Here is a 27,730-nt window from a genome sequence, read left to right as displayed (position 1 = left end):
CACGCGTCGACGAGTGAAATTCAGCGATTGCAAAACACCGAGCGCTTCGGTGGACAACTTCGCCTGACCTTACCGCATTGTCATTCATTTCTTCTCCATCGACTTGTGCCTTGTTTTGACTCCCCTTTGGGCAATTGCTGCCTCTGATCTTCAGTTGCGGCCCAAACTTGCGCTCTCTTTCCGACGCCATTGATTCACCACTCCGGCAACAACAACCGCCGAAATGACTTTCAAAGTCCCATACGATTCAAGCCCGCCGTCAACACCGGACAAGGGGAAGTCACAATGGAGTCATCTCTCTACAACCCCCGCCGGTCCTCCGCCTTCGGAAGGCGACTCCTTCACTCCCCAAGGACATCCGAACTCGAAGCTTTTCAACAGCTCTCAGATCGAGTCGCACTCGAATCAACCAGGCTTCAATAACTCCCTCTTCACCAAATCCGGCGGGTTCAACACAAATGACAGCATCTTCGGTTCCTCTTTCGGGTCTGAGTTTGCCCAGTCCAAACCAGCCAAGGCGGCCCCCAGGTCCTTCGTTGCATCCCAGTCTCACTTCGGCTCGACCAATGGAGGCGGATTCGCGCAGTCCACGAATTTCGGGCAGTCCAACGGCTTTGGACAATCAGGCGTAAGCCGATACGAGGAAGAATACGAAGAGGGGGAAGAGGAGAGGGAACCGGAAGAGGAGCTTGAAGAGGAGGAGGATGCTGAGGGGGATATGGACATGAGCAGTCGTGAACCCTCGACCCGTCTCAGCTTCCTAGATTCCAATTTCGGAAATCCGCTCCCAGCACAGCCTTCGGCGCTCGGCCAGCGCAAGCCAATTTACACGAACCCTACGGATGCGAAGCGACCGAAACTCGACGAGCGCTGGGCGCAGCAATCGCCGATTCGCAAGACCAAGCTCTCCCCGAAAAAGTCCTCTGCCATGCCTTCCATCCTGCATCAGCTTGCTGTTCGATCCCGCCAGGCTGCTGTCGACGAACCGGCTGACATGATTATCAACACAGAGGATACGCTCGGCCGAATGCATGACGAGCTTAGAGACATCCAGTACACACATCTCGATCTTGATCTCATCCTTTCATATACTGCGAACAAGTTGGCAGCGACTTGGGATATTTGTGCGGATCGCAGTGGGATTGTGCGGCCATATGGCTCTGGAGCCAGCATTGGTCCCGAAAAAATGGCTCCTAATCTCGTCAAGGCAAGCTTCTTGGCCTCTTTGATGCTGCAAATTCATCATCCGGGCCGTGCGTCTAACCCCATCGCCACTGCCTCTAACCCGGCTGCTCGAACCGGACACAACAGTATGGTCAAAGCCATGCAAAGATCTGTCGTGGCCACCCCATTGCCTCAGATTCTGCTCGACTGGTTGAACGGTAATCATGCATCCCAAGCTAATGACTTGCAAGCACTGCGCTACGTCGAGCCCAACCCGACAGCCTCCACAAACTTCTGGGATATTATCAATTCCGCTGTCCTTCGCGGCCGCTTTGCGGAGGCTGCCGAGATTCTTCGATCTGCCGATTTCAACTATGCGCGATCGGCGCTCGAGGACGGCCTACCACAGCCGGGCTACCGTGGTATTCAATTACAAAATATCCAGCGCTGCGTGAACAAGGCGCTTTCAGTGCTGGATTCTTGCCCGGGCTTCCAAGATGACGACTGGGACATAACCGGTCCTGACTGGAACCACTACCGCAAGCAGGTGCTTGCTGCGGTCAATGACCTAGAGGACTTTGCCGAGGGCGAGGAGAAGGATCAGCCAGTTCCTCTATTGCAAGAGAACCGTGGCTTCCAGGCCGTCAACTTTGGTCTTTCGAACTTCGGACAGAAGCCAATCTCCTTCAGCCAATCTGCGCGCATGGCCGAGAGTCGTGTCCCGTGGAGCATCTACCAGAGCTTGCGCTCTCTATACCGCATTATTCTCGGTGACCCGGCCACTATCAAGGCCCAGTCTCAAGATTGGGTCGAGGCGACTATCGGTCTGACTGCCTGGTGGGATGGTGAGGATGATGAAGGGACACCTGGAATCGACTTCCGCACCAGCACATCGAGCAACGACTTCAGGCGCTCACGCGGATCTCGAAGCCAAATTCGTTCCGTGGATCGCAACACTCGCGATGCCTATCTTCGACGCCTGGATCTTGCTTTCGGTAGCGCAACCAACGAGCCATCTGACAACACGGGATTCCGGGTGAACACCATGAACAGCGTTGAAGTTGGTCTGGCCAATGTGTTTGAGGGTAATGTGCAGGGTGTTGTCGAGTTGATGCAAACCTGGTCGCAGTGCGTTGCTTCTGCTGTTACAGAAGTTGCCTGCCTTGGTGGCTGGTTCACCTCTGCGGAGACGTCGAAGAAGATGCCTGGTTTGAGTGAAAAAGACTTGATGGTGTTATCCTACGGCCAGGACAACGGGCCGATTACTCACAAGCTCAACCGAGTTGATATCATACGTGATTATGCCTTTGGTTTGAATGACCGGGGATCGATCGAGAATGAGACCGGCACCCGAGAGGGCTGGGAAATGGCTTTAGAAGTATTGAGTCGTCTTGATGATGCTAGCGCGACGAAAAAAAGCCGTGTCTGAGATTGTGGACAAGCTACCGCTGGATGATGTGGCACAGATGGACAAGTTGGTCATGCTGTGCTCGGACTTGGGACTGGAGGAGACGGGACGAAAGATCTCCGAGGTATGCTTTTTCTACGAAGCCGATAGAAAACATGTGCTAATGATCTCAGCGATTTGGTGACTCGAATGCAGCCAAATCCGATAGTTTTGGCCTTGCGCTCATCTGCTATGCGCGTGCTCACAACCGCCGCAAAGTCAAGTCCGTCGTGGATCTTTTGATTTCCTACAGCTTAGTCCACTCTCGCGCATACCCTGCGACGGCCGACTTGGACGCCAACCTTCGTTCTTTGATCAAAGATCCCAAAGCGTGTTTGACATCCATTGCATCCATTGATGAAGACGCCGCTGCAATTCTTCAGTTCTACCTCAGTGGTTACGCAACGTTGCGTCGGTACTACGAGATCCGTGACGAGGCCTTGGACCTAGAGGAAGGCCAGCAACCCCGATTCAAGCCTCTTGCCCGACGTCGCGCCGCCGCCAAAGCGCTCACAGCTGTGGTGAGCAGCGCCGCTGACAACATCTACGGCGGTCTCTTCGATCCCAGCCGCGACTCCGCTGTCCAAGTTGACGGACTCCTCGCACTTCTGGGCGAGACCCTCATCTTCGTCAACCGTAAGTACGATCCGACATGCGCTTGGAATCCACGTATTGACGGCTGCCCAGAACCTACCTCCACCCTCACTGTCTCCCAACAATTCACGATTCTCTCCGCAATCGAGGATTTAGAAACAGTGACCCCCCTGTCTTCGCGCAATGCGAAGAATGCTTCCGCTCCACCCTGCTCGGCTACAACCACCTCCCCGAAGGCGCCGCTCTCTCCCCAAATACCATCCTCAAGAAATCCATCTCCAACCTCTCAGCCTCAACTTTCTCCCTTATCGGAAACGAGCTTTTATCAGGTCCCACCTCAGCTGGCAGCTCAGGTGTCCTTGTCCCTCGACCCGGTGACAAGGACTCGGGCCGAGCTCGGGGATGGGACTGGCGTGCCGGTCTGCCGGAGAGTACCAGGGGTGAGGATGTGTTGCGGATGCTTCGATTGGGTCTGGCTAAGGGTTTGAGCTTTGGGTCGTTGGGGGCCGTGTAGAAAGTCGAGCTGAAATGGGTCTCAGGGCTTGTATGATTAGCGGAATTTTTTGAGACCTTAGCATTAGCATAATGTCTGTTCAGGAATCCTGAATCGGGTTTGAACGTTGCACCTGCGGTCGAGGTGTAGATCGTCATTGAGGTCACGGACTGCGGATGATCAAGGATCGTCAGTCTGTATCTGTCATTAGACTCCAGTCTCTAAACTCTATGGTAATCGGCTAAGGCCATCAACATGTCTACTTGGTGTGTTGAAGTGAAGACACTCGTTCGTGATAAGAATCATCTCATGAAATGTAAAGATAGAACCATATGAACTACTCGGCCCTGTTTCATAGTTCAACCTTCCCTGTTTGTGCCCCAGTGGATCTCAGCCCTACGGGCCCCAGTCGCCAAGGTTCATCTCGTGCGTCAGCAGCTGAACGTGGGAGCCTAATCTCCACCAGAATCTCCCACGAACACTGAGCCTCCCCAAAGGACACCGCCAGATATCGATATGAATCACTCCAGAAACCAGAACTCGCTATAGTCAAGCAGCGAAGCAAGACGGTGTAGAAAAGAGTGACAATGAGGCGCAGTAGCGGGAATACAACGCCCCGATCCCTATCATTCAATCCGACTGGACTCTTTCGTCGAAGTGGAACCCTCAGCCTCGCACCAGCCCCTCACCGAATCCCACGTCTTTCCAAAGCTCCTTCTTTCCCGCTTGTTCTCTTCCGTCGTTGAGCCTCTGACGTGAGGTAACATGACCGGAAACTATGGACCAGGACTATAATTATGACTATGATTTTTGACCTCCCACTGGCACTCACTCACACTAACCTAATCAGTTCAAGCTTTAAGAACCGGGACCTCCAAAAATCAAAGCTTCCGCCTCCAAATGAAGACTACGGATCAGGCCCAAGTGGATCGACATAGCTCGTATTGGTTGAAGTCTTTTCGGTGATTTCCGTAGATTTCTGCCTGGGGCTCCCATAGGGCTGGACATTTGCGGGATGCCTTGCAGCTGCTTGTGGATCTGCAATTCCTCATGGCCCAGGACAATGAGGGGTCCTCTCTCATTCCGTTTTTTGTTTATATATCGACCCGGCCCAGGGCTTTTCCTCTTCAGCACTTCAGCGCCCTTCATTTCCATTGCATTCACACGGGCTGGATCTCGCTCTTTTTCTTCTTTTTGTCTGCTTTAAACCCCCCCCCCCTTCATTTTCACCAATCCACCATTGGATTTCCATTTCCAGCTCACAAGCGCATTACCAGTTCCATTGCTTCACCATCAACTCGATCACTACCATTACCACTATACCAATCTCATTCTCAATCTCATTCTCATACTCGTACTCACGCACTCCTTGAAGGAGAAAAGAGAAAAGATATTCGAAATGTGCTACAAAGTCGTCGAACGCTACTCCGTCTGCAAATGCATCTACCACCAACACTCCATCGACCCTTGTTCCGCATACGGTCAACGCGGCCACGCCGTGCAGGAAAAGACCGTGCTTGTGGGCTATGCGTGCTCAAGGCATTCTGCTAGGGGGGTCGACATCTTCGCCTGACGCTGGTCGTTGGCCGGATTCCGGGTATGAGAGTTCCAAGTCTTATCGCTAGACGGTGATTGAGGACTCAATGCCTGGAGGGGGTGAGTCGGTTGGATAGTTCTCTGGAATACAACTTGACTTGACTTGATTTGGCTTGACTATGGATTGAGGGTTCTGGCATGGATAATGGGTGAATATAAGGATCTCCCCTTGATGGAGAGTCCAGAATCAGGGCGGGATATGCTTATGTTCTCTTCTTGATGAAGAATAGGACGGTGAACTGATTTGATGGTACGATTGATGGATTACGAGAATGGGCGACGTCTGAAATGTCAAACTGCGGTCTCTGCCGGGCGCAGGGGCCGTGAGATGGAATGATGTGGTTCTCTGGTAGACCTACGAGTGATGGAGACAGTGTATACTACGTGGACCTTTCACTCCGGAGTGTGTGTTCTTTTGTTTTTGCGTTTCGTGGACTGGTTCTGCGTCTTTGCATGTGAGCGCGGAGTACATTGTTAGTTTAATATGATATTTTTGGTATTTGTTACAGATTCTTATTGGAGACTTGACGATGTAGATTCTCTTTCCATTGGAGCCTTGATTACTTTCCCAAATCTTTTCGTTGTTAGTGGTATTGAATTTTGTCAGTTTTCAGGTTTTACATGTAAAGTACGGTGGTTTTCGAAATCAAGTACATATTGACACACTTGCAACTTCTTTCACGTCCTACCGACGGATATTTTGAAAATGGTTCAGGGGAAGATGAGATCTGATAATCACTAATAGGTATAGGGAGACAACCATCCTGCAATTTCTACTTTCCCGCAATGCAAAGCGCTACATTTGAACATCGCCAATGAAGCGATGACGCACTCTTCAACATCTCTATCTTGAACACTATCTGTATCTCGAATGGGAATTATATGCACAAAGTTCAAGACCGAGCTTCCTACTTAAACACCCCATTTATCAAAAGTTGAGGTTCGATAAAGTGCAAAACTACAGCATCTCAACCATTCAGAATATGTTGGCTCAGTCAACCACAATAAAAAGCACTGATGCTTGTGGGAGGTATCATCTCCTTCGATCCTTGAATTAATGTTATAGAGATGAGAGGGTTGCTAGAACGTAACACTGCTGTATCCAAAACCCTCCATCGTCTCCTAATTTATTAAATGGAACCGGCACGCACTTCCCGTCACAGTCCGTCCTGTCACAATTAAGCCGGTCCTTGCAGCCGTCACCTTTGAGACACCACTTGCAGTCACCATCGTTTCGGCACCATTCACCCCGTTTATTTCCCCAGCCCCTCGCGCCAAATTTACTTACGCATAGACGCGGACAGCCATTTGAGCCATCACAGAAGCAAGACGCGTCGCCACAATGACATTCTGCATCATTAGAACAGGGCTCACCGTGCCCAGCTTTTTTTGCCCACGCGAAGACCACTGATATGGCCGTGATATATAAGACGGGAAAACGCATGATTTGTTGCGTGCTTGTGCTGATTCATTATCAAATGATGACAGTTGTAGAGAAGTGATTAGTGACTTACATAGGATATTAATTTCTTCGCTGTCGTCTAGGTATGTGGGATGGAATAGGAATGTCTAACTACCGGTTCCTAGCAGACGACTATATAGGAATGGTTTAGGATGCAAGCATAATGGGCAACTGGAGGAGCTGCGATTAGATGATTCATTACAAGTCGAGGGTTTCTGGTCAGATAATGATGAGTGCGTGATCACGATTGAAAGCTTACGACAGGCGCTTGACAGTCTTTTGCCGCACAGAAATTGCCAGGTACCATGGCATGCGCATATGGTGATTAGACATGAGCGTCATGTGTCATGGGCTGGGCGACATAGGAAGCACCGAGGATGTAGCGCCTTTCTCTAATGATTAATCAAAGCCGGTAGTAGAACAAAAAAAAGTTAGAGATCAGATGTCGCATGCTTGTCAATTCAGAAGATTAAAGCAGCTATATTGGGCTAGTCCTTCACTAAACATACCTCGTCATTTCAGATCGCCAATTCTAGATTGTCGTAGCCGTAGATCTCTTACCAATCAAAACATGGGTCCGACGAGCAAGCCAGATATCCTGACGTCCATTCAAGCGTAGCTCGTGACCTCATAAGGTATTTCCGCTTTCGGATAAATCTGGTGGAGACATTGCAGAACAAAGCCAGCGGGTGGACGTCTCGGACGGAACTACGTTGACCCTCGTCGTCAGATTACTCATCTTTCGTCTCCTGATCAAGTCGAGGAACCCGCATAGAGAACACACAGCGTGAGTCCGACGACCTTGACCGGATCAAGCCAGTGGTTCTGTGGGACAGGCTTGCCCAGAGAATCCGGAAATTAAGAAGATCAGTCAAGCAGTTAGACACTAAGCATGATTGGGAATAAACATTCCTGGGGTTTGGGTTGATGATCACCGACTTGACATGTAACCAGGATCGCCCTCGCTCTAATATGTACTTGATCAACCAGCGATACTCAAACATCATGAAACTCTTCTGCGCACACCAATCTCATTGATAAGAAATTGAAATGACGAGTTAGGATTCCCCACAATGCTTCAACAATTCACTTCACCAACACATTTCCCACATGGCACCCACTCGACCCGCCCGGAAAAGCCGAGCCCAGATCTGGGGAATTGCCGGCTATAAATTTCCCCCACATCCCATTGACCTCAGCACAAATTGACTCCGACATAGAATCACCACCATGTCTCTTAATCCCATCACAGTCCTCTACAAAGAGATCAATGGCAGCAAAATCAACACTGACATTTACCTGCCTGCGACCGCATCTTCAGAGAAGAAGCTATACCCCGTTAGTGAGTTCACACCTGCATTACATCCCTAAATAATACCAATACTGACCGGAACAGTAATCAATATCCATGGCGGCGCTTTCATGCTAGGCCATTCTCGCATGGTATCCATGCCGCAGATCACTGATTGCCTTGAGCGCGGCTGGATCGTACTGGTCCCTAACCACCGACTATGCCCTGGTGTGAACTTGCTCGAGGGACCAATGCAGGATATCCGAGACCTGCTCGCGTGGGTGTATGATGGACATCTCGACGCGGTTCTACAACAACAAGGTCCGTACGGCGCAGACTTGGACAATATCGCAGCATTCGGAACGTCAAGTGGTGGGCATTTGGCGATGTCGTTGGTATGTTACCCTTCTCACGCTCAAGTCGCCCAGCTATTCTCTTGGGTCAAAGTCAGGAAGAACTAACAAAGTAAGGGCTGGAATACTCCCAAATCACCCAAAGCAATCCTTTCATTCTATGGCGCCGTGCATTTCACTCACCCATTCTGGAAAACGCAACTCCCTCACGTGCAGGCCAAATTACCACCTCACCTCGATCCATCATTCTTGAACAAGATCTACGATGAGATCCCCATCCCAACTGACAGTTCCGTTTCACTGGAGGGACAATCCGAGTCAGGCGTCTCAAAGGGCCCGGACTTCTCCCGTCCCCGCGACGCATTCGCTTTCACGCAGATCGCGTCCGGCAATGTCTTGTCTGCCATCTACCCGGACTCGGAGACGAAGGATCCAACTTTCAAATCTGTGGATCCGCTGCAGAATGTTGCCTCGAAGTTCCCGCCGACTTATATTGTGCACGGGATGGCTGATACCATGGTGCCGATTGATTTGAGTCGTGAGCTTTTTGCTAAATTGAAGAAAGAGGGTGTCAAGTGTGGGATGACGGAGGTTCCGGATGAAGAGCATACTTTTGCTAATATTATGAAGGTTGGATCGAGGACTTGGTGGTTGCAGAGGAAGGGATTTGATTTCTTGGAGGATATTATTGGGCCGGGGCCTCAATGATTGTCTGGTGATAAGAGACATGTCATAGTCATATTTGCATTATCTCAAGCAGGGATTCACTGGCTTTGCTGCGTGTCTTGTGTGAAGGGGGTTGCAGCGAAAACAATCTCTCGTGGGGGTTAGGACAGCGACGAGGCGAAGCTGTGAGGTTTTCGGATCTGACCTAGACAGCGCTGTTGTGTAGAGCTGAATGAGACAAAGTCCGTTGATAGTATATTGATTCAAATGTATTATGTGAAATTTACGAATTTGCTTGGTGCAATACAAGCATCGTAAGTCAGAGTGTGGGGTACAGGGGGGCAGCACCTACGAGGAGTGAATGCGCGAGGTCAGAACCAAATTGGGTCTCCGACTTCCTCTCAAACTTTTTCTTCTCTTCGATTTGCTATATCCTTCGTATCTAGGCTTGTGCCCTTTTTATGACTCTTAGGGTAACACCTGAGAGCTGGAAGCGCTTTGAATTTTTCAGTATCCACGAAGCCTGTTTGGAAATTTCCCCGACCCGAACAGTCGAGCCAATTTTCAATCGTTCCACTGACCCCCACCTTCCCCGTCATGAAGACTGCCAACGCGTCCAAAAGTCTCTTCACCCGAACTCGAAGTCGAAGTCAGGTAGCCATGGAAAATAAATGGCTCGGGTGTCTATGTGCAGGGAACCTTCATTTATTTCCTGCACTCAGGGGAAATTCAATGTATTGATCTGTAGGAGAAGCTACAATTTGAATCAAAGAGGCCCGCGGGCAAAGGCGGTCAGGCTGCACACTGTACACCGCCTTTGCCGGCAAATGTGGCCCCCGCGAAACTAAGTGCCTCGCCCCGGTCCCTGTCCTGGAAATCCCACGTTAATTCTAACTCTGGTCAACACGAGCGTAATTCTCCTACCCCGGCTAGATGAGTAGATCTTTCCCCAATAGCTCTCACTAGTATCAGTACATATAATTCACCAGTCATTTTTTTCTTTTTTTTTTTCTTTAATCTCGGGGACCATCGAATTTCACTGTTGTGGGCGCGGGTGCCCGAGCCAAATATCCCTAGGGCGGGCCGAGAGCATACCACCATACAACCCGCCAACCATCCGGATAAACCATCGCTAGCTCTATACCTGTGAATGCACAGGCCAACACATGACGGTCTTCTCCGCGTCCCCGGAATGACCTAATTTCAGAATGCCGTTGCCAGGTGCCGGCGGAATGTTTCTGAATACATGATCCGGCGCACACGGGGGTCTCCTCCTCCTCGTGATCCCGAACCCGACCGCCCTGACGCCATGAATCGGACCGACTAGCCAAACAGCAGCCAATGCCAGAACCGAGAGTGGGAAAGAAAAAGCCTGCCATGTCTCAACCCCGACCTACCCCGACTGCCAAGGGGGAAAACCCCACTGGGGAACCCGCTTCTTAGGGTATTTCTCGCGTGGGGGTCACCCAATTCCGGAGCGAGGACAAAGTGCGCTTAGTAGTGTGGGGGTAAATCGTGCAACTTTGGTCATAAAAATGCAAAACCCTCTTTTTTATTTCCCCGGAATTTCTCTCTCGAGAAAGTGGCCTGGTTGAAAGAGACAGTCCTCACAATGGCGGACGATATCTCACGAAACACAAAAGATATGGGGATCGAGATTGAGAAGGAGAGGGTCGAGAATCTCGAGCACGTGGCTGAACAACACAATCTCCTGCCTCACATTGATCCGGCTCGTCGAATCGTGGTCGAGAAGAGTCTGAAGCGCAAGCTTGATGCTCGCTGCAGTCTGTTCGTGTTGATCTATATCATGAATTACCTCGACCGCAACAACATCTCTGCCGCCCGTTTGAAGGGACTGCAAACTGACCTCAACCTCACCGACAATCAGTACTCGACATGTCTGAGTATTCTGTACGTTGGCTACATTCTGATGCAGGTGCCTTCCAACATGTTCATCAACCGTATCTCGCGGCCATCATGGTACATTTCCATCGCAATGACCCTCTGGGGTATTGTTTCTACGTGTTCCGGATTCGCGAAGAGCTTCGGCGACATGGTGGGTATTCGCTTCCTGTTGGGTTTCGTCGAGGCGGCTTTCCTTCCTGGTGCCCTCCTCATTCTCTCCAAGTGGTACACTCGCAAGGAGCTGACCACTCGAAACGCCATCTTGTTCTGTGGTAACCTGATTTCGAACGCCTTCTCGTCGCTGGTAGCTGCTGGAGTCTTGTCCAACATGCAAGGCGTCTTGGGCCACGCAGCCTGGCGCTGGCTGTTCTGGATTGAAGGTTCCATCACCATGGTCATTGCCATCTCCTCTGGCTTTATCTTGCCTGACTTGCCCACCAACTCGAGCGGCTTCACCGAAGAAGAGCGTCTCGTTGCTCAGCTTCGTATCATTGAGGATGTTGGCGAGGCCGATACGGATGATGAAGAACAGAGTCCCTTCAGTGGCCTGATGATGGCCCTGAAAGATTTCAAGATCTACATTATGATGCTGGCTATCACTGCCTACGTCGTGGGATTGTCATTCAACGCCTTCTTCGTAAGTTTCATCCTCTGCTTCAACGAAAGTATGTCTCAGTGTTACTAATTTCTTCCCTTTATAGCCCACTCTCACCGGCACCCTGGGCTTCGGCTACGTCCCGACTCTGCTCATGAGTGCTCCGCCGTGGGTCTTCTCCTGCATCTTCTCCTTGATCATCGCCTGGCATGCCGATAGAACCCAAGAAAAGGTCACTATAGACCCATCACCCATAACCCAGCCAGCAAATCCAGCTAACAACACACCTAGATCTGGCACATTTACGGTCCAATCTTCATGGGTCTCGTCGGCTTCATCATTAGCATGTCAACCCTGAACGTAGCAGCCCGCTACGTCGCCCTCTTCTTGCAGGCAGGATCCTACGCAGGTTTCATCGTCTTCTATTCCTGGATCAGTTCCTCCTTCCCTCGCCCCCGCCAAACGAGCCGTCGCTCTGGCACTCATCAACGCCTTCAGTCAACTGGGTAACGTTGCCGGTTCATATGTCTGGAACCTGTCCGACAACGGCTACCGCAAGAGTTACGGAATCGTGACGGCCATGTACGGTTTCGCCATTATCGGATTCTGGATCTTCCGCATGATTCTCGTCAACTTGAATAAGAAACTTGAGAAGAGTGAGGCTGAGTGGGATGCTGGACATACCGATGCCCAGACTGGCGCTACTGTCGTCATGGAGAGTGCTGATGAGTCGCTGCGTATGCGCAAGGGCTTCAGATATCTGGTCTAATTTGCGAAATTGCTCTGATCAGGTTGTTTCCCCAGCAAGGACTTGGCGTTTGTTCCAATGCTGTTTGCTTTGATGATGGTGGCCGAAAATGAGGTCTCCGGCTCACTTGGCAAGCATGTACATATGGGAGTAGCGATGACGAGTCGGTAATCCCATGTTATCTCTTCTCTTCTCAGAAATGACAGTCACGAGATGATGAAAAGTAATTTACCATCCATAAACCCTCGTAGGTTCCGTTCACGAGTATCACGCAAGAAATGGAGATCGACATATTTTTCCCAGTCTTGAGGGATCGTGCCTATTGATAGCTATACAGTAATCTAAGTCTTGAATAAGGAACAGAAACGTCGAAGATCGTAAGGTGCAGTAACAGGAGAAACAGGAGACTCAATCGAGCGCCAGGGAGGGAGAATTAATTCATTACCGATATGGCTGAAGGTATTCCACAGCAAGCTCGCCACTCCCTGAACACTATTGTAAATACAATAATTTTATTGTTTATATCTCACCACTACCTTAATTATTCCAATCGCCTTTTGTTTAGAGATAGTATTATACCATATCTTTTATAAACTTAAGAGCTTTACGCATTAGAATAGAATGGTTCTATTTATCGATACCGCGAGTGTAATTTTTAGTAAAGCGATATAAAAGCGAAGTACTTCCTACGATATTCATAATCCTCACTAAACATTAAATCCCCGTTAGCTACAGGCAAAATTCGAAGTTCAAATACGAAAGGATTATTAAGATGTGAGGTTAAGAATCATTGTATTTACCATGGTGTTTGGCGGTGGCGAGCTTGGTGTGAATTACGTTAGAGGGACTCAAGAACTCTGGCTTTTGAATTGCTTGATCAATTGCCAGGGTAAATCACGAAGCACAGTTTGTGAGGAAAATATACAATCCATCGCACGTCATACAGTAGGATATTTAGCATCATGATTCCGGTAGATACAAGTAAAGATAACACCATGGATTTTTCTCAACATCGGGATCTGGCGTAGTATTTAAAAGTATTTTTTCGGGCGAAATGAATTGATGCGACTAAGAATAGATGTTGTCAACACGACGAAGACATGCTTGTCGAGCAGATCGAGAATGTATATTGCGACAAGTCTAAGGGCCCCTACAACGGTACAATACCTTGTGTAAGCTTCGACCTCAAAGTCTAGCTCCGTTGTCCCAGTGTTTGAATATGATCGATAACGATACTTCATTTCGAGTATAGGCAGAGCTGCAAAAAGCCAGCGCTACCACGATAAAGGGAGATGCAACTTTCCATATTGATCGGATATTGATGGCAATGATATTTTTTTTTCATCTCAGTCATCGCCTCTAGTCGACACGATTCAAATGCGCTCTTCCCATTCGCGCTTCTAGTGCTGAAAGTTTGATCCGTTGACAGAGCAGGCTGTAATACCAGTTGACCAGAGCCACCTGGCATTTGTTGCAGCGTTGTTGCTTTCCAGGCACTGTAGCAATTACGTGATGCAGTACGGAGAGCTCTCTTGATTGGGCCATAGAAAAGTCATTATAATAATCCCCTGTTCCATCCATTGCGAGAAGCTCAGCCTGTTGAAAAACAAATTTGTAAGAAAATACTACGATCGAAAAATCCTTTTAAAGCGACTTCTCATCCACTTCTCGTATTGTTTGCTAGAAGAGAGTGTTTTTTCCACTTTGCTCAATCTATCGCCGACGGGCAATCAATTCAGCATACACTGCAAGCTTTTCCCTGCAGGGCCTCTGCAACCGCATAATAAGCCGGCTTAGCCTGCAGAGTGCTGTTAAAGAGATCAGCAGCACCCTGACCCCCAAATGTGCCCGGCACCCAAGAATAAGCATCATCAAAGTCCCAAACAACCACACCAATACAACGGGGTCCAGCCTGCATGCAACTGGTGACACTGGTATAGTAATCAGCGGCCTGTTGCTGCTGAACACTTTCAGTGTAGAAAGGAGCCTCGGCAACGCGAACATCGAGCTCAGTCACAGCAACATCCAAGTTAGCCTTGATGTAAGCTTTCTTGGTGGAAAGCTGATCAGCAAGGGAAGGTGTCTCGCCAACAATAAAATGCGACTCAAGACCAACACCATCAATCCGGATTCCACGCTTGCGTAGATTACTGACGAGGCCGAGAACGGCATCTGCTTTGGTTCCGGGGTTCTCAATACCGTAGTCGTTGTAATAGAGCTTCACGTCATGGGCGCCAATCTCCGCCAGAGCCTGCTGAGCATACTGGAAGGCGAGGTAGAAATAGTCCTCTCCAATGGTATCGTACCAGACACTCGAGGAAAATGACCCATCGCCATTCAGGGCCTCGTTGACCACATCCCATGAATAGCAGCGTCGACCATAGTGCTGAACAGTCTTGTAGATATGGTTCTTCATCACCTTCTTGAGAGCTTCGGCTGTCCAAGTTGTCGATGTAACAAAGTCTGAAAGCTCGCTCACCCAGACTAAATTGTGGCAGCGTACACGAGCATTGTACTTCTCAGCCACATGTAGGAAGGCGTCTCCCTCGGTGAAATTGAACACGTTCTGCTCGGGCTCTGTGTACATGAACTATATTATGACACACGCTTGTAAGCCAGTATCGATACACAGATTATGACTCAATCACTTACCTTCATGGCATTGGCGGGCGTAATCTCGCCAAAGTTCTTCTGCAAGACATTCAAGTACGCAGGGTCAGTCGTCTCGCCTGTTCCAGGGATATCGGCCGCGGTGCCAAACCACAGCTTCCCATGGTGCTGTGCCAGGGAATTGAGGTCAATGTCGTCTTGGGGTTGGGGATGAGATTGGTGAGGAGCTGCGTGGCTAAGGCAGGCAAGAAGAGCCGTGGCAGCAATGACCGCGTGCATTCTGGCAAGGTTCTATAAAGTGGAGATTGGCTAGAGAAGAGTGTTTATCTAAATATGCCAAAATACCACAGTATTTAAATGCTTGAATCTAGAAAAAAAGGGTTCCCCGCAAAAACAAGCAGTCGGCAGTCCCAATCTGTGGAGTTAATTTCCCCACAGCCTGGGTCATGAGCTCTTCATCGCTTGCTGGGATGGACAATGCTTTCAGGCAAAAAGGGTCGGAGGATCAGGCTATATTCGATTGGAGAAAGGATCAGGGGACTGCACTAATTTCTATACCCTGAGCCAGAGAGACCACCTAGCCGTCGGTTGCGAGTCTCCGAACTTACACAGGACAAATTCACAGAGTTTCCTTTTAGGCTAAAATATAGATAATGAAAAGTCAGAGCGGTTGTCCGAGGTCTAATAGCAATTGCTGAGGAGTTGAAATTAGTGACCTGCCTAAAATAATGGGAGACAGACCGAGAGGGGTGTTTAGAAGCGATTGGTCTCGGCCAATTCGGTAGCGGACTGCAATTTGGCAGCAAATTCACCTAATTCATTTCCAGGATAGCGCCTGTGCTGAACGCTTGCGAACTATGACAAACTTGGAGAAGCGATGGTCCTTAGCGCATGACTGATATGGGGAACTTTTCCCCGCCTGAAGGTACATCTCGGCTATGCCTGAATTCTCCCAGGCACGACAGCCGACCTGCAAAGCACCCCCAACCCCGGTAGTTCCTGAATATCATTATATAGTTTAGAGTAATGGATTGCGCGTGTATATAGTACGTTAGCCTTTGAAAGATACTGTGCATGTAGAAAAGTTAGATCGTGAACTATTGAAGAAGGTACTTTGAGCTTCTTCTTTCCCATGTCTGTGACCTCAGTTTCTCTCGCATTAATGCAATGCACACACTGCATCATATGATGGTCAGCCATAGTCCTTATACTTGTACAGAGACAACTATCATTCTTTTCTACAAGGCAAAAGGTGTGTAATGGAGGGGTCCATATCTACACCTATATTTTGATCATTGTTTACAGCTCGAAAATGGATATTGCACCAAGAATTCAGGTCATTTCTCATTTCACATGCTAACCACCCACGCTAAGTACAGCACGGATTGAATTCAAGGATGAAAGATACCACAAGGCTGCATACCAACCCGGTGGAAGGGATCTGCAGAGCGGCATTGTCCTTATGGCTTGCACCTGCGAGATGCACAGGCAGATACAAGATAAGCTGGTCATCCACCCGGACTGAGTCCTTATCCCAAGGATTCGGGGGTCACAACTCAGGGCGGATAGTTGTCTGGTGCATCGGAGGGTCCATCGATGTCTAAATCTCCTGCTCTCCCCTTCACCACCACCACTCAACACCGAATTATCGTCCCCGCCCAGCCGTAGCGCAAAGCCTTTTCACCAACGGCAGAGGGCTGTTTTTGTTGTTTTGTATGTTATTTTGAAAGCAAAAGCAAGGATGCATGATGGCCGGTGTTATTTCCTGCGACCAAGACGAAGACCGGGCATGTTTGAATATCCGAATATGTTCCTTTCCGAAGGTAAGTTGGACAGGAGCAAATCCGGGCCGAGAACCATCTAGCGACGGACGACGATACCCTGGCGGCGGACACCGCTGCGGGCACGACGGTACTCCTCATCACTATCCTCAGACTCGGAGCATGAGGCATCCGAGGACTCAGTGACGTAGCCGCAGCGGCTGCCGCCACAGTCGAGCTTGACGCGGTCTCCCTTGCGGGTGATGCCGTAGCGTTCACAGCGGCACTGCACGGGGGGGGTCGCTCATGGATGACAGAGACGAGGGCGAAGTTGAGCCAGAGGAGCGCGAAGACAGCGATGAACCGGCGGAGCTGGGTGGGGAGTTGCTGTAGGGAGTACTCGTCAGATAGACGGGAGCCGGCGAAGCGGCGGGTCAGGTCATCGACAGTAGGAGCGAACTCGGCTTCACGGAGCTGGCGGGAAGCGTAGGGCTTGGACGGCTTGGGGTGCTGGATCTTGGAAGGCGAAAGAGCGCGGCCAGTGGCGACGTTGGTCGAACCACGGCGGGACTTGTGGGAGCTGCGCTCGGATTTGCCGCCTGGCACGTCCAGGATGTTGAGCTTGCGGCCAGTGGTAGGCTCGACGGTGTACTCGACGGCGGGGTCGTGGCTGACGTGGTACCCATCCATGATGTAGTAGTACCAGTAGCGGGCGCCGAGCTGGAGCATCGAAGTTTGGAAGCGGAACTTGCCATTCCAAGCACCGGGCTTCTCTTCGGCGGAGAGGGGCAGCTGGCGAGAGTAATTGTCCCAGGATCCGACGAGGTGGACAGTCTTGACGTTGGACGAGGTCCGCAGGGAGAACTTGAGTTGAACTGCGGCCATTGTGATAAAAGATGCGAATCACAGAAAACAAAAATAAAGTTTGTCGTAGACGTATAGCGTAAAGCGTAAAGAGTAAATTGGTGATAACAACTGAAACTACCCGAGTTCAATTGTCAGATTGTATGATTCACTCTTGAAGATGGAAACCAGTTCCACGACAACGAGAATATAAAGAATATATCCGAGCGAGATTAGATTAAGAAGATTTGTTGATAGAGCTGAAACAGCAAGGCAGACGTCGACCGGCGACGAAATAAGGCTGTAGTTGGAAAGTAGTCGAGTTGAAATCCGAGCAAGGCTGAATAACACAAAGAGCGCAGCTCGTAAGTGTTCAGAAAGGGTTTTGTGGGTGTTTGAGTTGTAAGAAGGTGAATTAAGAATAGTATAGTTGGAAAGAATAAAAGAACCTAGCAACCAGTGCTTAGGATTCGACTCGAAAGGGCAGCTCTAACAAACAAACGCTCGCTGAAGAAAAGAAAGAGAAAGTGCGCCTGGGCGGTTATGGCCAGTTTTAAGGGAATCAGATCGATCAGCGCTGCAGAATCGTGTTGGTTGTTGCCGTGGGCGCATATTCTTGGTCCATTATTGGCTATGAGGTGTGTCGCGCAGTGACGGGCTGCTTTGCTAGTCTCCCGCCAATGATCATCCCGGATTTGACGCTCGCGGTGAGACCGGATGAGGGTGGGTGATCGAATCAGCTTGGATCATGGGCTTCTGTCAAAGTGGTCGGATGCGACCTGCAGTCGACCTGCAGAGTCTGGGTTCTGGACAATGCCTGGTGCAGGGCCACTGCATTGTCCATGGGACGTCATGTCGTGGGATACTTCCAGGTGGAAGGGTGTTGGCCGGGCTTGTTGGAAACGTTGGGTCAACGACAGACTGCATCGAAGCAAAGCAAAGCTTGAGAGTCAAGGCACAAAACTCCATCTTGATTATTAGAATACCCCGCGCACAGCCCTGGAGTTGGCCGCGGGAGGATCCTGACGACCCCGCAAGATAAAGTGCCGGGACGTTCCCAACTCCGTCAGCATCGTCGAATCTCGCGAGGTCAATGCAAAGCCGGGAGCCGGACTTGCAGAGCTACTGAGGCTCTTGCGTTATTCATGGCATGCGCAGCCGGGGCTTCCAAGCTCACGCGGGTCATAACACTGGTTGGGGTGATGATTGGCGTAGCGGAAATGCCCCCGGAAGGTAGAAGACGTGTACGAATATGATCGGTCAAGGAATCTGTCCGGGCTGATGCGTGGCACAGATTGTATCGAAGTCTTGATAGAATCCCTGTTGTGGAGTGGAGGTGTGCAGGGGAGAGATAGACTACAGTGCGATCCATGGTTGGTTTTTCAGCCGAACCAACTTTCTACGGGATCCTTGACATTTGATTCTCTCTTCCCTCGACTTGGGAGCTATAGACCTCTTTGATATGTTCTCGGTACGAAAGAATGTCTTGATACAACACTCAAGTCAAATCATGTTCGACCGGCTTGTCCATGTATGTGCACTGACAGATGCTCTGAGCTGGCCTTGTCTGACAAGTACTAAAAGTCCTCGATGTTGTTCGTTAAATTATGGGCTATAGAAGTGTTAGTTGAGTGGTCAAGGTCTCGTCGACATATCGATTGGAGCGCTGACTACAATGTACAAATTATGATGGATTGAGTATGCAAGGACTGGGTCATTGGATTCCTAGCAGACGTCGTCGGCACTCGATGACTGGGATCGGACAAACACTCTTCTCTTACTCTACACAGCCAGCTGTTCTGAGTTACCAATGGATCATGAATACAAAGAAAGAATTCACTATGTATGACTATTTCTGTATCACCAGACGAAAGATGCTCTCAGATCCCCGACGCCGCAAAAGTCCAACGACGCATTTTTCAGCAAATCATTAAAATACAAAAAGATCACCGCACCGACACGCCGGACCGGTCGGTAAACATCCTCGCGGCAATGTTCATCGAGGCCAGCTCCTGGAACAAAAGCTTGGCGGCGTATGGAATGTGCACCTGCGAAATCCGGTGCTTATTGTTGCAGAGGCGGCACTCGAATAGGCCCTTCTTCAGTTTTCTGAAAGGAGTCAGTATTTTGAATTCACTCGCGGAAGGGAAGGGGACTCACGCAATAGGGGTCATCAGGCCGCAGTCGTCACAAATATGCACGCGGAAAGGATCGGACACGTCGAACAGACGCTCCTTCAAGAAAGCACTGGCTCCGTGGGCGATCATGCAATCACGTTCCATCTCTCCGAAACGGAGACCACCGTCACGAGCACGACCTTCCACGGGCTGGCGGGTCAGGATCTGCGTTGGGCCACGGGCACGCGCGTGGATCTTGTCGTCGACCATGTGGCGCAGACGCTGATAGTAGGTCGGGCCCAGGAAAACCTGTGCCACCATCTTGCGACCGGTGTATCCGTTGTACATGACCTCGAATCCACGGGACTGGTAGCCGTGCTCGCGGAGCAGACGGGAGACGGAATCGACTGTCACGTCGGTGAAGGGGGTGGCATCACCTTCGAATCCACGCAGCGAAGAAACCTTACTCAGTTGACACTCGATCAAGTGAGCAATTGTCATACGAGAGGGAATGGCGTGCGGGTTGATAATCAGATCAGGGACAATACCCTCGCGAGTGAAGGGCATGTCCTCCTGACGATAGGTGATACCGATGGTACCCTTCTGACCGTGACGAGAAGCGAACTTATCACCGATCTGGGGAATCTTGGTGGTACGCATGCGAACCTTGACGAACTTGAGCTCGTCACCACCAGTGGAGACCAACACCTGATCCACGATACCACTCTCAGTGCTGCGAAGAGGCGTAGAAACATCAATTTTGGTGTGAGCCTTAGTACGCTGTCCAAGCTCTTCGGCCTCGGGAGCCAAAGGTGCAGTCTTGCCGATGATGATATCCTCACCAGACACACGGACACCAGGGGCAATGATACCGTCATCATCAAGCTTGTCGTATGTCCCCTTGCGCATGCCAATGGTATCAGATCGCATTGGCTTCTCGAAGCGCTCCACAACTGTCAAGCCAACCATCTTCTCTGAGTCTGTGTATGTGCGGTAGAAGAGACTGCGGAACAGACCACGGTCGATACTGCTCTGGTTCATAATGACGGAATCTTCCTGGTTGTAGCCAGAGTAACAGGAGATAGCCACAATGGCGTTCTGACCGGCGGGCAACTCACGGAAACGCAAGAATTCCATTGATCGAGTTGTTGCGAGAGGCTTCTGAGGGTAGTAAAGAATGTTCATCATGGTCTCCATACGCTGTGCAAAATTCGTCAAGAAGACACCCATGGCTTGTTTACCCATGGCAGACTGGTAGGTGTTACGAGGAGACTGGTTGTGATCCGGGAAAGGAATAATACTGGCACAGACACCGAGAATCATACTGGGATGAATCTCGCAATGTGTCCATGTGTGTGCCCGCTGACTGAGAATAGAACGGACTCGCTTGTTGGGGTCATCCGAATCGGTCTCAGGCAGCGCGTAGCCGGCCTGGAGCTGCTTGGAAATTTCCAAGTCTTCAGGCGTCATGACAATCATGATGGTCTCTTCTTCCTCGGCGTCCACCAACTCCACAGCTCCGGAGCGGACCAAGCCCTCCCATCCGAAATAGCGCTCACGGCGATCTTCCGCGTCCATATCTGCCGGCAATTCTTTGTCCTGCTCGAGCTTTCGGATGTGCTCCTTATTGAGAACCAACGATCCAGCATTTTCACTCTTGGGATCATTGTCAATGGTGAAAAGAGGTCGACACACACGACCAGTATCCGTGAAAATCTTGAACTCTCGGTCACGAATGTCACGAACCAAGCTGACCTCGTGAGAGATCATGTTTCGACGGCGCAAAGACATCATGGTGGTGACAAGATGCGACGGATCGCGATGAATACCGACCCAAACACCATTGACGAAGACCTTGGTAGCGTTGGGTGTGACTTGGGGCTCAAACTCTTCAAGAACCTCCATATTACGCTGAATCATGAAGTCAATGATGGGCTCACTGGGCGTACCTACAGTAATGTAGCACATGAGGGCCAAATTCTTGACAAGACCACAAGCTTGACCTTCAGGAGTTTCAGCAGGGCACACAAGACCCCAGTGGGTGTTGTGAAGCTGTCGCGGCTTGGCGATCTTTCCATCTCTGCCAATGGGTGTATTGGTACGACGCAAATGTGACAAGGTCGAGGCATAAGTGTATCGACTCAGCACTTGAGACACACCGGCCTTGGCGCTGGCCGCCTTCTTCTGCTCGCCCCAGTTACCCGTTGCTAGCGCATACTTTAGACCACTTGTGAGGGTAGCGGCCTTGATACCCATGTTCAAGTAGATCTCTCTGTTGGTCTCAACACATCGCTGCACGTAGCGCTGCAAGTCACGAGTGACTCGGGTGAACAGAACTCGGAACAGACCCGCCAAGAGGGGTCCAGCGAGATCCAAACGCTTCTTGCCGAAATGATCACGATCGTCGACATCGCGGCGACCGAGAGCACACTGAAGAAGACGGTGCACCATGTAGCCAAGGAAGAAGGCTTTGCGAGTCTCACTGCCCTCGCTTTGTGAGATATGCGGCAACAACTCCTTCTGCATGATCTCCCGTGCGTAACGCACACGGCGCTCGTGGTTCAAATTCGACTGAGAGGATCCACGCTTAGCGATAAAGTCCAGGGCAACCTCACGATCTTGGATGACGAAGCCCTCCTCAATACACGGCTTCAACATCTCCAGCATCGGCGTATCGTTCTTATCATAGCAAATATGATTAAGAATGTCCTCGTCAGACACAACACCCAAAGCACGGAAGACAACGACGATAGGAATGTCGGTCTTGACGTAGGGCAGAGTTGAACGGATGGTAGGGCCGAAGCCGCCCTTGGCGCTGTCACCCTTGGCGAAGAGCTTGAGCGCAAGCTGCGACAGAAGTCGCGATCCCTTCTCGACTGCACTTCGAATTTCAGCAACGTAAGGTGTTGGGCTTGGGGGTGCCTTCTTGAAGACCTGAACGATGTTTCCGGCACTTCGCTCCTGTGCAATCAACACCTTCTCACTTCCGTTGATGACGAAGTAACCACCAGAGTCGTAGGGGCACTCATTCCAGGCGTAAAGGTCCTGCTCAGGCAAATCCTTCAAGATACAGTATTTGGACTTGAGCATGATGGGCATCTTGCCAATGAACACAGGTTCCTCCTTCTGCTGCTCCATGGGAAGCTCCTTCTGCTCCCACTGGAGGTATGTGCCACGGGTCTTGGGGTCCGCATCAAGATCGCCTTCTGCGTCCTCCGGGTCGGCAACCAGACGCTCTCGTCCTTCCATGATTTTTTTTGTGACGCCAAGGTAAAGGGGACTCGCATAGGTAAGGTTTCGGAGACGTGCCTCTTGCGGCAACATGATTGTGGTCGCTCCATCACCTTCTGTGACGGATGGTCGTGAAAGCATGACAGTTCCGAATTTCAGCTCGTAGCGGCGGACAACGATCGGCTCGACTTCGTCTTCGGCGGGGGGAGCGTTTGGTCGAGAACCACTTGTCCTTGTTCCTCCACCAGTTCCTGCATCGTTGAAGAAATGAATTCATCGAAGGAGTCGAGCTGCTGAGAGACGAGACCCTTGCTGTCGAAGAAAGAAGATATCACGGTCCAGCAGTCTTCCGAGGTAATTCCCTCATCGCCATCGTCGTAAAACTCATCTTCGTAGGCTTCGTCGTATTCAGCCATGTTTAAATTTGTCGAGGGCCCAGAAAGGAGCCCAGGTGCGAGTGTGAAAGAAGAAGAGGCTCCTCAGGTAGCGCAAGGCGCGTCGGCTGCGGAAAAGCGTGAGAAATACCCGCGCTGCAACACCCGCCCGTCAGAGACTGGAGAATCAGTATCTGCAGTCTGCACAGGCAAGTGAGGGGCAACCTGAGGGGTCCGGTAGGATGTGAAAGAGGCCCAGCGATTGCAGGATGAAGGGACTGATCTCCGAGGATCTTGATGCTTCAGCGCCATGAGGTGCGCTAGCCCGATGAGTAGATCACGTGCGATGCGTGGATAAAAGTCACGTGACATCATGCGACATGGACTGGCCGGAGTGACCCAATGTTGAGGACCCAAGGGACCATCCCAAAGGCTGTACTAATGAAAGCAGACGCTCTGATTGCTGGCCGCTGAGATTATTGTCGGGGGATCTTGTGAGGTATAGTTGTCAAATGCGTGAGCGACTAAGATGTTGAGACTGCAATGTATATTTTTGAAATACGCACATCTGCATGTGAACGCCACCACAACAAGCGTTGTCGATCGACGCACCAACATGATCAGAATTACGGACGCCGGCTGTGAAGGCTTCTCTATTACGCTGCATGGACGTCTTTAATCTGCAATCAGATAGTCTACCGTAGCGCAATCAAGAGTACTAGAAGATCCACGAAGTCTGTGCTTCAATGTATTACATTGCTGGCCACGATTGAGCCTGTCAGGCAATCACAAGAATTGCAGCAAGGTGCTTAGCATGTCCTTGAAATCTTTCTGGCCTTCTTCCTCCCCTTCAAGTCCATCGAGTTGTTCTATATCGGTCAGCATTGTGTGTTCTGTGGTGAGAATGTAACTTACCTTGCAAGGTACCCTTCACCAAAGACAAATCCTCATCCCGATCTGCCAGAAGCGAGACAACCTTTTTCTTAGCACCATCATCCTCGGCGATAAGCCATGCAAGGATGATATCGATCGTCTGCAGTGAGAACAGACCAGCGTCAAACCTCCGCGACAACCATTCACCAGCCATGAGTTCCTGATCCTCCGACGAAAAGCCCTCGCGTTCTTTCGCAATAGCCTGCTCAACCGGCGAGATACGAGCAGCATATTCCCGTCGAAGCTTGATAAGCTTCTCGATCTTCTCATAGTCCTTCTCCATAAACTTGGCCAGAGTCCTAATCCGCGCCGCAGAACCACCAGGCAAAAGTCGAAGAAGCGAGGCAAAGATGCCCAAAAGGTGCTCGATGCTTTCAGACTCTTGCTGCGAGCTGTAAGCAGATGTCCGGTGAGTATAGGGTTTGATATTACCTTTTTCATGAACATTCCGAATACTGTTCTCAAGCCTGCTGCTTCGATCAATCTTTCACAAGCCGGAGCACCTCCAGCTCCACCAAATGCGTGATCGAGAACGCGAAGAGCACGTGGCTTGCTGAACTTGCCTTCTTTGAGCATGATCAAGCCCAGTTCGATGCCCTCTGCTTCGATGAACTTTTCTTTGCCTAAATCTTCATCGACGAGGCAAACTAAGGAGGCGAAAAGGTTCTCTACATATTCCTCCTCGTCTGAGTCCCTCTCAGGATCACGTTTCCGGTATGCGCTGAGGAGCTGGAGAATGATGTCGACACCCTCGAGACCGATGAACTTCTCCCGGTTCTTGGAGGAAGATTGCAGGAGAATGGCCAAAATCTCGGCGGCATACTGCTTGTTTTGGCCTACGGGTGATTCTTTCTTTTGGATGCGTGTCAAGATCCAATGTAAGACTGAAGCGTCTTGCCCTATCTTCTCCGCGAGCGGGTTCTGCGAGGAGAGATTTTCTAGGACACCTGCATCGGATTAGCATTGAAGAAGCTTTGATTGAAATTTCACATACTTAGCACATAATAAACACCGGCACGATCAGTCTCTGAACTCTCATCCAGACGACCGAGATTTTGCGTCAAAAGTTCGATGAGATCGGCATCCATCTGGATATTTTAGTATTCAGTCAACATACGCACCAGTAGCACTCACCATAGCATTAACTAGGCTATCCCATTGCCCCTGCTCAGCTTCCACGTCTTCGTCAGTCAGCTCACTGATGATCTGAATGGCATCAATCGCAATATCCGCATTTTCGTGGGATAGCAACGATATTAAAGAGCCCACGCATCCCATCTTCGCGAATTCCTCATAGAGCTCAGGGTGCTCCGACAGAATTGAGAGTCCTTTGATCTCGGTGTCCAAATCGGCCTCGGATGCCATGAATCTAGCGCAATCAGTCAGTGTTTAATAATTTGTGTTCAATTTGATCGACGTACTTTTGTGGATCGCCTTCAAACTTCCCACGAAGCTCTGCATTCTTAGAAATCTTTCTCTCGAAGTTGAGCGCAAACCGGCGCACCCAAGCAGCGTCGAACTTCTCAGGCTGTGATTAAGCATTCCATCAGCACGAGGACTTTCCAAGCTTCTCAGGAACACATACCGCAGTCTCTTCCTCTTCATTTTGATCGATGTATTGCATAGCATCGGCAGTCTTCTGTTCCATGCCTCCGCCAAAGAAACGTCCTTCCTCGTCATCTGGTATATCCTCTTCACCAAAGTCGGGCGGCAGATCAGGACCAGCTTCTCCATCATCCTCAATGTCTTCCTCTTCCATGGGTTCCTTCCCTTTCGTCCTCACTTCGCCATTGGTGCCCAGCTTGGCCGCTTTGTATAGCTCATCTGGTCTTGTCAGTACGTTGCGTCGGGCGCGTTCGTGTGCGCGGGATGAATTGGACGCACTAGGATCATGGACGGGCTCGAATTTGCGCTTGGAACTTCCTGCCGTGGACGGTTTCTGGCTTGTCAGAATACGTACTTGCTTATGGTCTCCGGGGACTTACCTTGAAGAGCTCGTCGACGCTCGTCATGGCTGCGACGTGAGAATCTTATGAAATGATGGCGTCGCCCAGCCCAATTTGGAAAGACAACTTCAGAAGGAGAGATAAAATTGTGAAAGTGAGAAGCAAGGACTATTCACGAAGACGAAGTCGCATTGCCTGCGCGCAAATATGGTACGGGTGACGCTGCACGCCAAGAGTGCAGTGACGCCAAGCGGTGACCGGCCGCAGATTTCTCGATTCTCCGATTCTTCAACATCATCTACCTCTTTTACAATCTATCCTACCAACTACTTTCTTATCAACCGCTACAATGGCCCCCAACCGTGTTGTCGTCTCCAGCAATGGTCGCCCCCAGAAGGGTTTCATGAGCACCATCTACGATGAGGCTACCTCCCCGAGAATACCACCATCGTCCGCAGCCTCCTGATCTTCGGTGTACGTCTATCTAAACTCTTTCGATTGTATTGCCATGATACTAACATTTAATAGGCCGGTGTCGCGTTTCTCCACAGCAGCCTCGGCGAGTTCCTTCTTTCCTCCGTAAGTCGCGCCTCCCAACACAGTACACTGTCCCATTGAACGGATGAATTGGAACTGACTCGATGCAGCATGTAAACCGACTCCATACGCCTCAAATCGACTCGAACCATTTCTTTGGAACATGCGAAGCATACTGGCGTCGGTCTAGGGAACATGTTGGTAGATACGTCTCGTCCGATGCTTTCGATATCTCTGTATAATAGTTTGGGCATGCGCATCGCAGCAGCCCGGGTGGTTTGTTATGAATACCAAGAATTTTGACATTATCTTTGGAAACGGTTCTCTAAGACCCTGGTATCCTCGTTCCTGGTATGGCAGCGTCGAGTCATGACCAGGCCACACGAAGGGAAAACGTACGGACTGAAGCGACAGATAGACGGACAGGCGATATCCAGGAGTATACTGTCCACGAGCTCCGGGCTTCTATGCATTGTTTGGACTGGTGGTCATGTAGCCTGACATTGGTACACAAGGTCGCCAGGCGTGCACGACGACAGCGACACGCAGCAGTCAAAATCACGCGCCACAATACGCTGCGCTACATTAGGAGTGAGAGAGCATGTCCCCATCCAAGCTAGAGTTGAGCAGGTGCAAGAGCCTGATGATCTCATGAAGGACTTTACATTGATGACAAACCGAGCTGAGGAAGGAGAGAGGAAGAAGATGAAGCGATTAGGAAATCGAGGGGCCTTGTGTAGAGAATTTTGCAGACCTAGGTGCCTGGATCTCCTTGAATCTTTGTTTTTGAGACGGTCTTGTCATTTTATAGCCAGGCGTTCCATTCTCACATCAGGAAGGATAGTTTTATTCAAGGCGCTGAATTTTCCATTCTTTCTGTCCCTCATCCTTTGCCGTAGCAATTATTTGAGATATCTTTCCAGAGATGTTGAGATTCAGTCTCATGGCATCCGCCTCGTGAGACAGTTTTCTCGACAGAGAGACCTAGCCGGCGATCAAGACTCCCTTGTAATTTGGTCCGACTGTAGAAACCGAGTGTAAACCTGAAGTGTACAGTGACAGTCG

At 50.3% G+C, this 27,730-nt stretch overlaps 8 protein-coding genes across 8 annotated transcripts; 4 read left to right on the top strand and 4 right to left on the bottom strand.

The window, feature by feature from the left end:
- Positions 1-223: 223 nt before the first annotated feature.
- Positions 224-3,719, top strand: N7477_001400 (putative nuclear pore complex subunit Nup85; the record flags this gene model as incomplete). Its single annotated transcript, XM_056963063.1, has 4 exons — positions 224-2,587; positions 2,631-2,696; positions 2,746-3,251; positions 3,299-3,719. The coding sequence occupies 4 exons, from the start codon at positions 224-226 to the stop codon at positions 3,717-3,719; spliced, it is 3,357 nt and encodes a 1,118-aa protein (XP_056825982.1).
- Positions 3,720-7,986: 4,267 nt separating this feature from the next.
- Positions 7,987-9,108, top strand: N7477_001399 (uncharacterized protein; the record flags this gene model as incomplete). The annotated part of the gene is made up of 3 exons (XM_056963062.1): positions 7,987-8,098; positions 8,153-8,442; positions 8,518-9,108. 3 exons carry the CDS (start codon positions 7,987-7,989, stop codon positions 9,106-9,108), a joined length of 993 nt encoding a protein of 330 aa, XP_056825981.1.
- Positions 9,109-10,678: 1,570 nt separating this feature from the next.
- Positions 10,679-12,335, top strand: N7477_001398 (uncharacterized protein; the record flags this gene model as incomplete). Its single annotated transcript, XM_056963061.1, has 4 exons — positions 10,679-11,608; positions 11,673-11,798; positions 11,858-11,975; positions 12,004-12,335. 4 exons carry the CDS (start codon positions 10,679-10,681, stop codon positions 12,333-12,335), a joined length of 1,506 nt encoding a protein of 501 aa, XP_056825980.1.
- A 1,714-nt stretch (positions 12,336-14,049) lies between these two features.
- N7477_001397 (endo-1,4-beta-xylanase) lies at positions 14,050-15,203 on the bottom strand (the record flags this gene model as incomplete). Its single annotated transcript, XM_056963060.1, has 2 exons — positions 14,050-14,904; positions 14,967-15,203. 2 exons carry the CDS (start codon positions 15,201-15,203, stop codon positions 14,050-14,052), a joined length of 1,092 nt encoding a protein of 363 aa, XP_056825979.1.
- Positions 15,204-16,784: 1,581 nt separating this feature from the next.
- esdC (GTP-binding protein EsdC) lies at positions 16,785-17,569 on the bottom strand (the record flags this gene model as incomplete). The annotated part of the gene is made up of 2 exons (XM_056963059.1): positions 16,785-16,970; positions 17,000-17,569. 2 exons carry the CDS (start codon positions 17,567-17,569, stop codon positions 16,785-16,787), a joined length of 756 nt encoding a protein of 251 aa, XP_056825978.1.
- A 1,904-nt stretch (positions 17,570-19,473) lies between these two features.
- Positions 19,474-23,291, bottom strand: N7477_001395 (DNA-directed RNA polymerase II subunit RPB2; the record flags this gene model as incomplete). The annotated part of the gene is made up of 3 exons (XM_056963058.1): positions 19,474-19,636; positions 19,688-23,126; positions 23,183-23,291. The coding sequence occupies 3 exons, from the start codon at positions 23,289-23,291 to the stop codon at positions 19,474-19,476; spliced, it is 3,711 nt and encodes a 1,236-aa protein (XP_056825977.1).
- A 744-nt stretch (positions 23,292-24,035) lies between these two features.
- Positions 24,036-26,194, bottom strand: N7477_001394 (beta-catenin-like protein 1; the record flags this gene model as incomplete). The annotated part of the gene is made up of 8 exons (XM_056963057.1): positions 24,036-24,118; positions 24,165-24,567; positions 24,615-25,129; positions 25,177-25,270; positions 25,317-25,551; positions 25,604-25,710; positions 25,768-26,121; positions 26,168-26,194. The coding sequence occupies 8 exons, from the start codon at positions 26,192-26,194 to the stop codon at positions 24,036-24,038; spliced, it is 1,818 nt and encodes a 605-aa protein (XP_056825976.1).
- Positions 26,195-26,477: 283 nt separating this feature from the next.
- N7477_001393 (uncharacterized protein) lies at positions 26,478-26,907 on the top strand (the record flags this gene model as incomplete). The annotated part of the gene is made up of 4 exons (XM_056963056.1): positions 26,478-26,511; positions 26,553-26,602; positions 26,657-26,707; positions 26,776-26,907. The coding sequence occupies 4 exons, from the start codon at positions 26,478-26,480 to the stop codon at positions 26,905-26,907; spliced, it is 267 nt and encodes an 88-aa protein (XP_056825975.1).
- Positions 26,908-27,730: the final 823 nt, after the last annotated feature.

The sequence above is a fragment of the Penicillium maclennaniae genome (assembly GCF_028827695.1).
Source record: "Penicillium maclennaniae strain IBT 15551 chromosome Unknown utg000002l:1.0-2354659.0:1.0-2356205.0, whole genome shotgun sequence".
Lineage (NCBI taxonomy): Eukaryota > Fungi > Ascomycota > Eurotiomycetes > Eurotiales > Aspergillaceae > Penicillium > Penicillium maclennaniae.
This window is presented reverse-complemented; position numbering and strand designations above follow the sequence as displayed.